This window comes from Dasypus novemcinctus, chromosome 2, assembly GCF_030445035.2.
Source record: "Dasypus novemcinctus isolate mDasNov1 chromosome 2, mDasNov1.1.hap2, whole genome shotgun sequence".
Lineage (NCBI taxonomy): Eukaryota > Metazoa > Chordata > Mammalia > Cingulata > Dasypodidae > Dasypus > Dasypus novemcinctus.
In genome coordinates, this window is record NC_080674.1 from 180,837,417 (window position 1) to 180,853,199 (window position 15,783).

At 41.8% G+C, this 15,783-nt stretch overlaps 1 protein-coding gene across 1 annotated transcript in view; it reads right to left on the bottom strand.

The window, feature by feature from the left end:
- Positions 1 to 824: 824 nt before the first annotated feature.
- LCP2 (lymphocyte cytosolic protein 2) overlaps positions 825 to 15,783 on the bottom strand; it is a 44,630-nt gene continuing 29,671 nt past the window's right edge. Inside the window, exons 11-21 of the mRNA XM_004460205.5 lie at positions 15,010 to 15,035; positions 14,902 to 14,921; positions 14,689 to 14,796; positions 13,263 to 13,293; positions 11,119 to 11,131; positions 10,267 to 10,396; positions 8,808 to 8,857; positions 5,715 to 5,815; positions 5,031 to 5,108; positions 3,113 to 3,268; positions 825 to 1,603 (exon numbers count right to left, since the gene is read on the bottom strand). Of these exons, the coding sequence (XP_004460262.2) occupies positions 1,481 to 1,603; positions 3,113 to 3,268; positions 5,031 to 5,108; positions 5,715 to 5,815; positions 8,808 to 8,857; positions 10,267 to 10,396; positions 11,119 to 11,131; positions 13,263 to 13,293; positions 14,689 to 14,796; positions 14,902 to 14,921; positions 15,010 to 15,035 (836 nt within the window). The 3' untranslated portion in view covers positions 825 to 1,480. The remainder of the gene's footprint in view (positions 1,604 to 3,112; positions 3,269 to 5,030; positions 5,109 to 5,714; positions 5,816 to 8,807; positions 8,858 to 10,266; positions 10,397 to 11,118; positions 11,132 to 13,262; positions 13,294 to 14,688; positions 14,797 to 14,901; positions 14,922 to 15,009; positions 15,036 to 15,783) is intronic.

Below are 15,783 nucleotides of genomic sequence, written 5' to 3' on the forward strand. Positions count from 1 at the left end.
ATGAATACAAGCTTTTGAACTCCCAAGTTCTGGGCCCTAAATTGAGATCTTCTGGTTTCTAAGTTTTGTGAAACACCATTTTTAACATCACTGGCTAAGTCTTCACATACTCGTTATTTTAAGAATTCCTGTTTGTATCAGATGATTTCTAGATCCCTTCCCATGCCCTTTCCTTTCTATCAGGTCATGAAAATGAAGACACAAGGTAATCGTTGTCATCCAGAAAACTCGTACTTTAAGCAAAGAAGTAAATTTTAAAAATTGTTGTTAATAAAAGGTGTAGAATAATAACCAAAGACCCAAAGGGTAAAAGCTTGAAAACTCAATTCTCACTGTTTTGCTGAATACCAGGTCTTTGTTTTGCTAAATGTCTAACATTTTTGTGTTGAGATACATAAGCTGAAGGAAAAACTGAATTACTTTAGAGAATTTATAGAGGCTTTTTGGGAAGGTGAAGAGAAGGGGCTTTATGACAATTGCTGGGGGATACGAAGAGATGGAAAAAGAGAAAGAGTAAAGTTAACTAATAGGAAAGTCTGATTAATCTTTCTTCTTATATGCATCACTCATCTTCCCAGAATGCCTATAGGAAAATCTCCATTACTTGACAATGCTTTTGGAGTTGGATGCAGGGTGAAGTGGATGGGATGTGGGTGCTGGGATATAGTGAAGTGCTAACTTCAACCCATTTGCGTTTGACACAAAAATCGACCTCATGTCTAAATTAAAATGTTTTTCTGTTGGTATCTGTAGCTTACAGTTTCTTAAAAACATGAAATATAATAGTATGCATCAAATGATAATTTGTTTTAGGAACCCAAAAGTAAACCAAAAAGAATTAATTTTAATTCCAGGAAGTTATCCCAACATGCAATTTTTCTTTTCATTTAAAAGTACACAAAAATCCCCCCAGCAAAATATCACCAAATAAGAAAAAATGAAATTATACTTAAGCGTCTTAAATTATTGCTGCTGAGAAAGTATATTTTAGTAATTTTCAAATTATTTTTGTAAAATTGATGATTGCCTCTGACTGACAAAGATTTGTCTATTCAAACAAAAATCAGTTTTATGTGAAACCCAAAACTATGCAGTCCAAATGTTTTTAAAGTTGCCCCAAATTATTTCTGTAGCTGGGTTAACAACTGTACCTTGAAATGGGTGTTCAAAAATACATATCTATTTTGTTCAAATGAATTATTACAGTATACCTCTAGACTTTTAAGTGTGAACATTATTACTTATGCACCTTACAAATATTGAAGCATAATAAATAAATTATGGAATATTCGACAGTCTTCATTTCTAACCTTGTTTTTGTTTGTTTTTTGTGTTTTTTTTTAACAAAACAACAAAACCCTCATATTCCATATTGAGGAATTCCAATCAGTCCGAAGTGTTTGTCTGTCCACTGAGGGTGATTGATCTTCCCATTTTGACAACAGAAGCAGGAGGAGAGTTGATCTGCTTGGCTGACTTACTAGGGATACCCTGCAGCATATGTTAAGGTGCACTGATATCTGGAGCCTCGGTTTTTCCCATCAATGAGCAGAAGCGGCATTTTCCTGAAATAATCAATGATATCTGCCACAGACAAAAAGTCCTGAAAGATAAAAAATAGGGAGATAAATCAACTTCAGAACGGAGAGCATGAATTTGACCCTTGGATTTTTCATCTATATAAACCTCTTGAAGTTATGAGGATTAAAGAAACTATATGTAAAGATAAATTAAATAAAATAAACTGTAAAATCTGGCAAAGAGTTTCATGATTCCTGCCACAGAACTTTGAAAAAAATTTTCTCACCCACATCCAACACACCATGAAAAAAGTTAAAATACATCTATTTTTTAACTTCCTGTTGGGTGTTGCCCTGGGGTTACTCTTGTTCGTGTTTTTGGTTTCTGCACCCCCACTTCACCCCTCAGTCTTCAGGAGTATATGAGAGAGTCAGGAGGTCAGGCATAGTTCCCAGGGTCTGAAGGTGATATCAGACCCTGCACAACAGTGCCTCTGTAACGTCTCTGCTCTGCCCACCACCACCTCCACACTCAGATGGGCTCTGTAGCCACGGCTTCGCATCATTACCAGGATCACCCTGTCTCTATTGACCAAATGGGAAACCCATTCATCCTTCTAGACATGGGTCAGATGTCACCTAGGACACCAGACACAGGATTATGCTCTGCCAAGTGTCTCCCTCCAGGGCAATGTCAATGAGTGTCTTATACGTCTTTCCTCCCACATTAGACCAAGAGAAGCAACTTTGGAGGGCGGTCACCTCTGCTTTGATAGAACCTAAGGAGCTCAGTTCTATCCACACTGAACTGGTATTGCAAACAGTACCAAAAATCATGTTTTTTTTTTTTTTTCTGCTCACTAACATTACCATAACTTAAAAATAGCTGGAGTGATGTGGAACTTATGACTTGCTGTTTCTCATTCTGGAAATGATTGATTCAGTAGCTCCTCCTCTGGAACATTGTACTTAATGAGCATGTTTGGGGCATTAAATTTAGCTTAGTTCTCTTTTTCCAAAAAGCAGCCCCAAGGGGTTTCCTTCACACCAGTTGGGATTACCACCTACAGTGTGAACAGCAGGAGAAGTTAATCCTTTGAGGAAAAAAGGAAAATTTCCTTGGCAATTTGGCCATGTCAGAGCCCAAACCTCCATTTTTAGTAAGGAAATTATCCAAATATCTCCATTCTTTCCTTTTTTCCAGGTAGTGTTGATTTAAAATACAGCCTTATAAGTACACTGCAGTCTTACACTAAGAATGTCACGGAGGTGAATGATAGAAGGGATTTGCCTTTGACACCATTGAATTCTATTTTTTAAAAATTTATGTGGTAACATTCTTTTTCTCCTTTGTAAAGCTATTCATGTGATTATAGATTATTTGGAATAAAAGATAATAAAGAAGCCTATGAGAGAGGTAACTACTGGTAACATCTCACAATAAATGAAGATGTTCATTAATGTGATTTAACCCTGAAGTGGCCATACCTTATGGACTCCCAAAAAATGTTACAGTGAGGCTCTACATATGTAGGTAAGCAGAGAGGCATAGTAAGAGAATTTGGGGAAATTGTGAAACTGGAAGTCCTTACCTCTTTCCCTCGGAGTCCAGTTCCCAACATATAAACTTGACTTTCCTCCTGATAACGGATCTGGATGTTGTAAACTTTATCTTTGTACAACACCATGAGGACATATGGATTGGTTATTGTTTTTTTAGAGCTGTCTCTAACCAGAAAAGTGCCATCCTAAAAGGATAAATTCTTGTTATTCTGGGAACAGTAAAAGTCAATGCTTCTGTTGCCTTCAAGAGCAGTAGAGAAGCCTCTAGGGATCTGCAAAACCTATCAGTCAACAAGTCAGCAAGCATTCAGTTCCCCAAATAGCTACAGAGCTTGAGTGTTATAAATTTTCTGGTTGTGAAGAAAGAGGCAACAGAGATTGTGTCAGAGAAATTTCCAAGTCAACCTCTTTGAGGTCTCTTGATGAAAGTGAAATCCCTTTTTCAGTAGTAAAACATATAGTTTGTGGTTGAGTGGACAAAGGGCCAGGGAAATAAGGACTTTATTGTTAAACTAAAGACATACCTTCCTACTCCCATGAGTTAATTCTTTAATCCCTTCTTTCTACATCTGAAGTTAGAAAACACCCAAACGCCTACAAAACTCACCCCTTTCAAAACCTATCATGTCTAGATAGAGTGGTTCATCTATCACACAACTAAACCAAAATCGAATATGAACTGTCCCTTTGTTCTTATCACATTTTTTCTGATCTTTACTAAAATAGTGGCATGATTTGTTCTATTCTTCAAAATATCATGAAACAAATTATTTCTATATGATATTTATACTGTAAAGATCTAATATTAAAATAGAATTAATTAGTAAAAGGACTCATTCAAACTGCTCCCTCTTTCCTATGTTCAATCAGGATGGTTTTAAATTAGCCATCCATCTGCAGTAAAAGCTTTCCTTTGTTCTTTTTATTGCCAGTTATTTGAACCAAGCAGAATGTCTCTTTTAAACAAGCATACCTCTGGACCAGTGATTCTCAGCCTTGGCTTCTCATTAGAATTACCTGTGGAGCTTTGATGATGCCCAAAGCCCACCATGCAGCACCCTGGATCTAATTAAATCAGAGTCTCTCAGGGTGAGTTTCAAGCATCTGGAATTTTTAAAGCTCTCCAGGTTATTGAAATGTGCAGCTCAGGTTGAGAAGTGGGGCTGCATACTTTAGGTGCAGTTACAGCACCCCAGCATCCTCTCTGCATGAAAGATGAAGGATCTTTGCTTTCCCTTCTCTGTATGTAGAGTTAAGGTTAAAGTTCAGCATGATGCCACAGAAAAGGTTAAGACCTCATGATACTAAAGGACAAGCTAGATCCCAGGGTCGTCAGGATGGAGGAATAAAATATGGATTAGAGTGAAAAAAAAAGATGGAAAATCATATATAAGGTACAAAAATTTATATTCTTTGAAGTTTAAAGTACCTTTCCTAAGAACTGGCCTAATGAGTTGTTCCTTGTTTTAGTTTAACTCAATAAAACAGTAAAAGGAAAAAAAAAAAGGACAAGCTAGAAATTTCCAGGGAAGGGATAAAGCTGCTGCTGTCTATCAAGACGTGAGTCCCTTCCCATCAATGTGGATGGTAGCAGTATCTTAAGAGGAAGATGGAACTGGTAAGATGTTAGACATTTGGAGGAAAGATAGTCTCCTTTTGATACTGTATAATTCCTGTGAAAAGATGGATGCTTTTCATTAATAAAACCTCTTAAGATTCTGCCAGATAAATGATTGCCTGAATTTAGATTTTCCCTGCCATCCTTGGAATCATTGCTATAACTTCTGGAAAGTGTAAAGCTGGCACCAAAGGATCTCATAGGTATCACGACATGAACAGCACCTAGCAGAAGTCCTAGCCTGTAATTGCTACTCAAGAAAAGTTAGTTCCCGTCTTTTCCCTCCATTAATATTTACAACTACTTAGAAATAAATTTGGGCAGAGTACCTGGTTTATCTTTCTAAGAGCCGCTTCTGCCTCTGGTCTGGTAATGTAAGAAACGTACCAGTCTTCATTTAATGAATTCTGAAAATGTAAATTTTTAAAACTAAATTAATTTTAGTGGCCACATATATAAGTGAAAAGAAAAGCTTCCAAGTCATAATTTACATAAATCACCACCTCAATTTCATGTGGTCTGAACATTTGCTTTTTTAATTTGACTATAGAATCATTTAGGCAAGGCTAAGCAGAAGATATTTTGAATGAACTGTTTTTTATCAGGACTGTCGTTCCAAAGGAAGCTGTGAATAAGCATCCATTATGTATAGTAGAACCCTAATCAGAAATGCTACAGCTATAACAATTTATTTAATTTGGTATAATAATAAATTTAATGAGAAAACTGAGTTAATCAGTAGTAAAATGACCTATTCAAGGCCAGAAATTAGGTAACAGAGTTTAAAAAAAAAAAGTAGAATTATTTTTCTCATTGTATTTAAAGCCATAAAAGAAGCACTAAGGTAAAAGAACATATTATTTTCATCGGAATCCTTCCCTTTAATTTTTTTCCCTCTAAAAAACTTAAAGTTAATAGAAGATAAAAATACAAAAGAGAATTCAGTGAGAGTTACTAATGATTCATTTGCTAAGGGAAAAGTAAAACAAAAATAAAAATATATGCTTTATTACCTCATCTTCCCCAGGGGATGGCAACCACGGTTTGCTTGGAACTGGCAAGGGGAAGCCCCTGCCTTCAGCTGTACCTCGGGGAGGTGGTCTGCTGCTGAGACCTTCAAAAGCATAGAATTTTCAAAATTTACTGTAAGCTATTTTTTACTTCTGTTATGACCCCCCCAAAACATCCTTGCAATTGTTCAGATAATTAACATTTCAAGAAATCATGACATCAGAAATAATACCTGTTAAAAACCACATGGACTGTTCAAGCATTATTATATAACTGTACCAGCACAATTTTGAGAACACAATTTTGAAATCTGAGTGACTAGAGCCATTTACAAAGGAGTCACCGAGTCATGGTAGGGTGAACATCAAAAAGAATACTCAAGAGACAGATGGTTCATAGATTCCTACCATACCCCATATACCTCGAATGGATTTGCAACCACTGATAGAGTGGCAATGCAGTAACAAATATCATTATTTCCTCATCATTTTTACAAAAAGAAATGTCAGCTACCCAGGACAAGGCAAAATTATCTTGAGGATATTACTAACTGTTAGAACCAAAGTTTACCACTTGCTATTCTTTACTGAATATTCTACAGAGGTAAAACTTTTTGACTCACGTGGAAGCAGTTACAGGTTATCTGATCAATCCATCACAAAGTCTTGTGATTACTACTAAATTACCCAGCACCTGTGTCTCACATCTCTAAACTTCTTCTTTTCTTGTTTACAGCTCCCTGAAACTTTCTGAGACTGTTTTCTAACCTCAGGTAAGGCTTGACTCTGTTGACTTGTAATCCCAAGCCAATTTTCTATGAGCCAGAACAATTCTCTAAAAATTGTTTAAAAGTCAGTTAACCTAATGTTCTCTTAAGCATTCATCTGCCATTCGTTCATTCATTCAGCAAGTATTTACTCAGCACTACTATAGCAGCCTTGAGTGGGGCAGTTTGTTTCCTTTAACGCTCACAGCAACACTGCCAGGGGAATATCATCTTCATTTCACATGTGAGAAAACTGAGGCTCAGAGAGGCTAAACTGGTCATGTGCCAAGACTTGAACTTGTGGCCCCCAGACATCTCTGTTCCTAAATAAGAACCACCGGGGCACTTTGAGTCACTTGGGGCCCACACATGTCAACACGCACGTCGGATGGTTCTGCACAGGTTGTTACTGCATCTATAACATGCCGCAAATGGCAAACTGTGGCTGCCACATGGCTTTGAAGGGAAGAGAGTTACATGGGAAAGCCTGAAGTCCCCGGAGCCCTGTCCCCAGGATTATTTAAGATAGCCTTTCTTTGTTCCCAACTAAGCAGATAAGGCTGGTTCTGACTTACCAGTAGCTTCCTTCTTCAGGCTCCTGATAGACCTTCCCCACCCCCACTTTTGCAGTCCAACATGGCGAGCACTTTTATGGCGCTTGTTGAATGACTGAGTGGCATCTAACAATATAGGAGAGTAATAGAACCCAGGTCTATATGTCATGGCCATATTAGAGTTGAGAAATTACTCTCTTCTGCTTGTCAACCTGCAGGCCAGGAATATAAAATCAAGATTCACAAGCAGCCATTCAAGCACATATTTTTATTGCAGCCATTTACTGCCCTTAATTTGTAGATCCTCCAGAGAGCTGTGAAAGGTTTTTGGACAATACACAACACAACCTTTACCCTCTTCATGTTGGAGCACACTGAGGGCCAAGTATCCTGGCAGTCTTGAGGGAAAAAAGGTGAATTTTGATTAAGGTAGCATTCTACAAAATAATTCACCAATTATTTGTATTACTTATCCCCATCACCAACCCATAAAACCAGGTATCTGTGGAACTTGCTTTGGGAAATATTGCTATAAGTGAGGTATCTGGAACTCAAATGCTATGGGGGCCAGGCAGGTAACACAAATATGGGTTCCCAAAACCTAGGGAGTTGTGGGTAATGTGGGAAACTGGAGAGGGTGGGCCATGGCAACCCTAGGGAAATGCTTAGGAAATACTGACCACTTAGTGGATGCCACTGGAGTCACAGTAGGATAACACACATATGTGTGAAGTATCCAAATAAAAGCAAGAGATGTGATCCAGAATAAGTGCTGTTTACTCTTGAGCTGTAATTCAATTTACTAATGTAGTTTGCTCTATCAAACACACATTAGTGTTTCTGCAGATGGACCAAGACCACAAAAAAGTGTTTTATTTGTTCTTCACAGCATTGTTTTTCTAACTTTAAGTCAACATTTAAAATTTGGGTGAGTTTACATTAAAAGCCATATTTATGGCTTTTTGTTCAAGAGAAAAATCAGAAGCTCTGGCATCACCCAGGCCAGTTTCCTAGCATGGTGAAAATTTACCAGAGTTGGGAAACTTTTCCATAGTCATTCAACACTTGGTCATGCCACAAGTACTTTAAAAGTGCCTGCCATGTGCCAGTCACTTGCCAGCTCGTGAGGTTAAAAAATCAACACAATCTGGTCCTACCTTATAAGACTCTGCTGTTACTCACAGTGAACCAATGTCACCGGGAATTCTGAGGTCCGACCTCAGACCTACTGAACTGGAATCTGCAGCTTCATATAATCCACAGGTGATTCACATGTATGAACATTAAGTTCAAGAACACTGCTCTAAGAGAATGTTGGTCATGGACACACAGAGGAGGTGTGTATTAAAAATGCAGACTCCCCAGTCTTGTTGAATCAGAATTCACTTAACATGTATTTCAAACATGCTCCAAGGGATTCTTTTGCAGGTTAAGGTTTAGAAAACATCTTCTTCACCTTACAACCCCAGGGTCAACTCGTCTTGGAAACCTAAAACTACAGAGAAAACCAAGCACTACCCTGAGCTCTGTCTGGAGAGAGAGAGGAGGAAAAGCTCTGTATGGGAAGATTAGAGCCAGTGTCCTGGTGAAGTGTGTACATGTGTCATGATTTTGTAGCCACCTGTCAACCCAACAGTCCTTGGCACATCACAGGCACTGAATTAAATATTCAAGAAGGAAGTCAGATGCTTTGCCAGAAGGTTTTGGGGCAGGCTGGGAATCCAGTCTTAAAGGCATGTTGCCCAGAGCAGGTAGCTGGAATCCAGAGTACAAACCTTGAGAGAAGTATGGAGGCAGGGAGGCACTCTGCGGAAAACTGCTGTTGCTGCAGAGACAGAAAGAGGACAGGTTTTGAGTTGGGGTGCGGTAAAGGACCAGATGAGAAACTGGGATAGGCAAGCTGGACTGCAAATGCTGCCTCCTTTGTTATCACTTCTTCCTGAAACCAAGGGAGCTGGGCCAAGATGGGAAGGAACTTGGCCAGTGAATTTCGCTGCTGTCCCATGATGACCGCAAAGTCAGCTTCATAAGCCAAAAGAAGGAAACAAAAAACTTCATAAAAGGCACTTAAAATTATTTAAAAAATTTTTGAAAAATGTTTGAGGTCTTTGAATTTGGAGACTGGAAGAAGTCCCCTAGAGAGAGGATTTTTCTTTTGATGGAAAAAAAACCCAAAAACATATTAATGGGTATGTTGCTTGCAAATAGCGAATCCTCTAGGACCTGATGGTCTGCAACAGAGAGTAGGAAGGGTGAGAAGCAGAGAGAGAGGTCAGAGAGTAACAGCACCTCTGGTGAGTGGGCTGTCCAGAAATGCTGCCGCTCCAGGCTAAGCAGTACCTCCCCAACCAAGACCTTCAGTGAAAGTCTGCTCTTGGTGTGGCTGGTATTTTGCAAGGATGAAGGGAAAGGATGGGGTGCAGTGTGGGATGAAGCAGCATGAGAAAGTGGCAGACACAGAGGAAGAAGGTAAAGAGCCCAGAGATGGGAAAAAAGAGAAGCAATAGAAAATCGGAGCAAGGGCACCCAGGACACATGCAAGATGCCCAGAACCCTCCCAGATATTCGGCAAGGGTGGAGGGAGGGCTGCTGATAGCTGGGTTTTCCCGCAATATGTAGGGTGGGGTCTTGGGCCCCTCCCTTTCAGTATTATGGGAGAGGGTGAGCCCAGAGGGTGGGAGGCCCTGGGAAGGCAGGAGGTAGCCTGCTGGCTTGCTTTGGGGAGGAATGCCCTGAGTCTGTCTCTGCTTGTGTCTCCGCCTCTGGACAGCCTTATGGTGAACCACTGAGAATACAGACCCAGTAGAGACAGACCTAAGCGATGAATCCTGGCAGCTGCTAAGTGCCAAGACACATTTTCTCTTTTCCAATCCAAACTGGAGGATGGACTTTTATTCACTGTTTCTTAAGCGGTCATTTTTCTGTTTGCTTTTCTTTTTCTTTTTAAACTCACAAAGTAAGAACATTCTCGATTTCTTTCCAAAGGATCCATTCTGTCTGGAGCCATCCCAGGTGGGGAAGGTGGTGTCAACTCTGTAACCCCCCTACCCTGAGCTCAGAGACTCAGGGGACAGCTGTGAGTTAACACACGATGTCCTCCAGGCTCAGCTTGGTTTTCTTTCTTATGGCCTTCTACTCACTGGCTCATTTCTTTCTTCCTCCACCTATCTGTCATTAGCTGTGCCCAACCACAGACGTGATGTTAAGTTAGAACTTAGCAACATCGCCACAAACCTTTCTGAGAATGCTCCTGGTGCGTGAGGCAACGGGAGGGAATGCTTGGGGTTTGGCTTGGTAGATCTTGAAGGGAAAGTATTGGAACTCATGGAGGGCAGTGCTGGCTGGGGCAAAGGTCTTGGATGCACTGTGGAGAAGAAAAAGGGGGAATTTCAGGATCCACAATCAACCCAAGTGTCACCAAGGGACATTCAGAACTACCTCCCAAGGGACCCCAGTCAGGAAAGGCTAACCTAAAGGGCAATACAAAAATGCAAAAATGATTGGATATAATTCTGAAATGGTTGGGTGGAATCCCACCCCCATGGTTCTTCCACATGATTTACCACCTTACAATTCATTAAAAAATACTGCCATTCTATATCGTTCTGTATGATGCACATTTGTTTTACTTTTAATGTTTGAAAGGCCAACTTGGCAGAAAATTGTCCCTTGGAAAGCCTGTGAACTTCTGAAATGATTCACAAGTTTCGTGTTGCTTTGCTTCATGAAAGCCAAAATTCTCTTCTATCTCATTGATCTTCAGTTAGTGATTCTACCCACCATGTTAGAAGGTATAAACATCTGACAGTTACTGTCAAGCTATGCATGCAATTTTTAATTTGGTTGTCCAATTAAATAGTCTGTGTTCTTATACACAAAGTTAACAGTTCTCTTTGGTAATCCAACCAAATAATTCAATTTGATTACAGCTGTACAGTATACCAACTGACTTAGGTCAACTCAATTTTAACTTAATAATTATAATTGATTTTAAGGAGCTCCTCTACTAAATGATTCTGTCTGTATGCCTGAATAGAAAGATGAAGGAGTGAGTTATAAGTAATAAGAAGGCTTTTCTGAACATACCATCATCTTCATCCTGGTTAAGGGGAGAAAAATAAAAGACATTAACTTACTGTCAAAACACAATTCCCAAAATAACTACATTTCTCCATAATAAAAAGTGTCCCTGTTCTTTCTTTAGTAGTTATTCTTCTCTGTAATAAATGTATTATGGAGAACAGTAGACTTGCTAAATGGCTTAAGATTTTTTTAAAATACAAACGATCTTCTGAGTATGGTCAATCTGAAACTCTCTGCAGATACTTAGCATGAAATAGATTCTGAAAAGCCTGAAAGTGGCAGCTATAATAATGACAAAATCTACTATGTGCCCGAGTCATACGGTTTGCTTTCAATTCTACTAACCCTTCAAGGATTTTACGTTTCGCAGATGGAGACAAGATGCTCAGGAAGGATTCTCAGCTGGCCAAGGGTTACAAAAAATGAATTCGTCCCCACACCAGTCTGACCCAAAACTCAGCCTCTTTGTGGCTCTGCTTTGCAACGGTCACTCTTCTTAACAGAAAAACGACCTCACTTCTTTACAGTGGGGTCTGCAAGGCACAGCCACATCCCTCAGCTCATTTATCTTCACAGCAACTAGTGAAATTAGCAGGGGAAGGCTTTATCCCCCTGCTCCTCAAATAAGAGATTAGGTTTAGTGAGGCCAAACAATTTTGCCTTGCAGTAATAGACTAAAGTTGCAAATGTGGGATTGTTAGGCCAGCTCAGTGCTGATGCACTAGCACCTTCCTCAAAGTGTTGTTAAGATTAGTTGGTACAAGTGCCTGGCACATAATGTGTGCTCAATAAAAGTGAGTTATTTGCCCTACAATGAACTGAGACAGAGGGCAAGAAGAGTTACCGTCACAATCACTAATTCCAGTGGGCTACCCGTGAGTCCCAGCAAAGGGCTGCACGGAGGCACACGGGCTCTCAGAACCCCCCACCCTGAGCTCACTCTGCAGCACTGAGGCAAACACGCACTCTCTGGTTCAGAATATATGACACTGTTCCTTATGACAACCAGCATCGATCCTTCCGGGGATTGGGGACCTCAGGAACAGGGTGCTACCCTCACTGTTCCCCCTTACCTGCTCTTTGTCCCTGTGGCTCTGGAGCCAAGCTGCTGTCCTCACTGCCCCTGCAGGCTCCAGGGGCACTGTCACCCACCTGCCTTCACTCACAACTTTCCTAAGGCCGGGACGCACTGGTGCTGTCTCTGAGGGTGATCTGTGTCCTCCCATCACTCAGAGGCCATCACAAATCTCTAGGTAGTCACCCCTTGCTCCTTGGCCCACGTGGATCGCTTTCTCCCTTAACCTCCACCAATCACCCTGTGATTGTTTTTTGCGTGTTTGCTCCTCTGCATGTGTGCTGGGGGATTGATTGCCTGTGTCCATCGTATCTGAGTGCTTCATCTAAACGAGCACACCATCTAAACGGAGCCACGTACACAGCAGGCACGTGTGGACTGAGCACTTGAACAGGGCCTGGGGGTTGATGGTCTTTGGAGTGCTTCTTACAGAGGAAATCGGACAGACTGGGATTCAGATTTATGAGCTGTGCAACTAGGAGCAAGTTGCTTACCCTTTCTGAGCCTCAGTTCCCTCCTGGTAAAGGAGAAAAGATGGTTCTGCATAGGGTCATTGGGCAAAACATGTGCAAAGCTAGGGTGACCGACCTTCCTGGTCGGCCTAGGACAAGAGACTTTTTTCAGAGGCAGACCTGGTCATTGTAACACCACTAGGCGAGGCCAGGTGCACACAGCAGGTGCTCAGTGACTGCTAGCTCTCCCTCTTTCTCAGGTCGCAGGGGCACTGGCAGGGAAAGCAGAGCCCTCAGAAACTCTGGCAGGAGACCAGTCTCAGGTGCCCCTCAATTGCTCCTCCTGCAACCCTGCCCCCTCTCCTCGCTCTTTATCCCCTGGTGATGGGGCTGCGGTTAACCCAGCCATCCTGGGAGCTCCCTGAGGGACAGGAGCAACGCCATACAGGACGTGAGGGAAAGATCGAGGCCCCAGACAGTCCCCAAGATCCAGGAGTCTACTGTGGGGGGCCTTGCTCCAGGTGCCAGAATTCAGGAAAGGCTCAGAGGCATGCGACCTTCATGGAGCCTGCAGCGATTTCCCCCTGCAAAGCATTTACAAACGAGCATTCTGTACTTACATTCTCTCTTCTCTCTGGTCCCCATCCATGCCTGAAATGAATTAGGGCAAAGAAAACGAACTGAGCATGAGGAGTTTGCAAGAGCCCACCTCACGATATAGGAAGTTTCACTTGATCTAATAACGCGAAATCAAACCTACTGAGCCGTGGGAAGCGGGGAAGCAGAGAGGCAGGGGAGGGGGAGTGGAGGGGAGGATTGGTGGCTCGGGTCCTGTCATCACTGCGAGCTGAGCTAGGCAAACCTTCATTCTGTTTAGCTACTGCAGCAAATAATTATATACACTGAATAAAAAAGGTGTAGTCAGCAAACTAGCTCTTCAGTAGCTATTAAATTTCACTGAGTAGATATTTCTCAAAGCAAATGAAAACATTTTAGGCAATAGTCTCCTCTGCTGACGTTTTCAAACAAACATCTCTGGGCTCTCCCTCCAGAGGCAGAAGGCAGTTGGAGAATGTGGCTGTTTGGGGAATTTTCCAAAGGGGCCTGTGCCATTGGGCCAGATGAGCAGGCCGGCCCCCCAGATGTGGTGGCCATGACCTTAGAGCTGTGGTAGGTCCCTCCAATGCCCGGATCCTCTTTGTGGTCTCCTTAGGGAGAGGGTCAAGGGGAGGAAATGTTGCTGAACACCTATTATGCATCAGATGCTTCCCATGTCATCGCCTTGTCCTGTGTAATTTAACGTTTTGATATTTTATTCATTATGACTTTTTTTGCATTTATTTTGAATTTTGGAAAATACCGCATTGAAATCTGTTTAACTTGATTACTGAGGTGGTCGGCACACCCTCGCCCTGGCTGATTTAATCCTCACAACAACCAAGCAAGGGTGGTAGTTGCGAATCGAATCCCGGTTTCGCAGACGAAATGAACGGAAGCCTTGGCCACAGGCTCCGTACGCAGCGTGTGGGCCTGAGTCCAGGTGCCTTTGTGCCGTGTGGTGAAGAGGCTGCAAATGACTTTACAGTAAGGCTGGAAATATTAGAGCAGACCTCGGTGTTCTGCAATTATAAAATGTGGTTGATGAGTAAGGAAGACACTTAGAGTGACCTACAAACCTTGTCCTTCTGCTACCTGAATCGAAAAATAAAACAGCAGGGACAGTTCCTATAGACTGTGAAGGCTTTGCTACAATAAGGTAGGAAAACAACGCAAAATTTGGCCATCTGGGACCACCTCTACACACACCACTAATTCTCATACTTCCATTTGAGTATCTCGCTATTCATTTCTTTGCTAGGTTTCTATTTCCTCCGAGACCCTGGTACTTTATATCCAACTGGAGAAGCCCGAGTACCCCTCATTCCACGGCAGCTGCACGAGTCCACTCCCACCTGCTAGGGCCCATCATTTTAGGTCCCCCATGTAGAGCTAGCACTAGGTGTTAATCACTCTGAATGACAAGCTCAAGTGAGAGAAGACAGTTACTTTGGCACAGGTGGCTTCTTCCCTGGCACAGGGCTGCTTCTTTCATGTTTTTCAGTGGTTGGTGGTAACGGAGGCTTTGATAGCTTGGATAAATTCTCCCCGAGAGGCCTGCATAGTTCAGAGAAAGGATGTGTAAGAAACAAACTTAACAGCTGTGGCAGAGTTCTACCCATTTGCTGTGAACCTTCCTGTGGATGCAGAAGAGCATCTTACCTTCCCGCTGGAGCCGAGGGCTGTAAGACAGTAAAGAAAACAGGTGAGTATTCCCCATCCTTTGCCAGGAATAGGAACAAGCTGCAAAAGAACAGAGAAATGGCTTACCTTGTCAGAAAGTGCTGGTTTCTTTCCTGTAGAGGACAAACAACAGGCAGGCTTGAATTTAGGACCTTATGAGCGTGAGGTTTAAGAGCACAGTTGGATGAAATCATGAGTTTCTGGGGCCTTTAGGAAGCTGATTGAGTTTAGGTGTCAAAGAACCGGAAAGTTTAGACCTGGAAGAATCCCTTACAAACCATCTGATTTTATAGGCTCAGTGAAATTGAGTTGCCTAAGATCACAGAGCTTAGTGTACATTCAGTTTTGTGAGTGTTACAGCTTGAATGTGTCCCCCTAATCCCTAGTCCCATAAATGTGACTTTGTCTGGAAATAGGGTCTTTGGAGATGTGATAAGTTCAAATAAGGTCAAATTGGATTAGAGCTGGCCCTAATCCAATATGACTGGTGTCCTTATAAGAAGGGGAAATTTGGACACAGATATGGGGAGAAGGCCATGTGAAAATGGAGAAGGCAGAGTATGATGCATCTACAGGCAGGGAATGCCAAGGATTGGGGACAAACACCAGAAGCTAGAAGAGGCAAGGAAGGATTCTCTCTTACAGGTTTCAGAGGGAGTGTGGCCCTGCAGGCACATGGAATTTGGATTTCCAGCCTCCAGAACTGTGAGACAATAAAATCCCTCTTACTTTAAACCACCCAGTTTGTAACAATTTGTTATGGCAGCCCTAGGAAACTAAGACAGCTGGCTCGGTGCTTCTTTGTAACATTTTATTTTATGTAAGTGATGATAAAAAGGATTAATGTTTTCTTGGTATGTT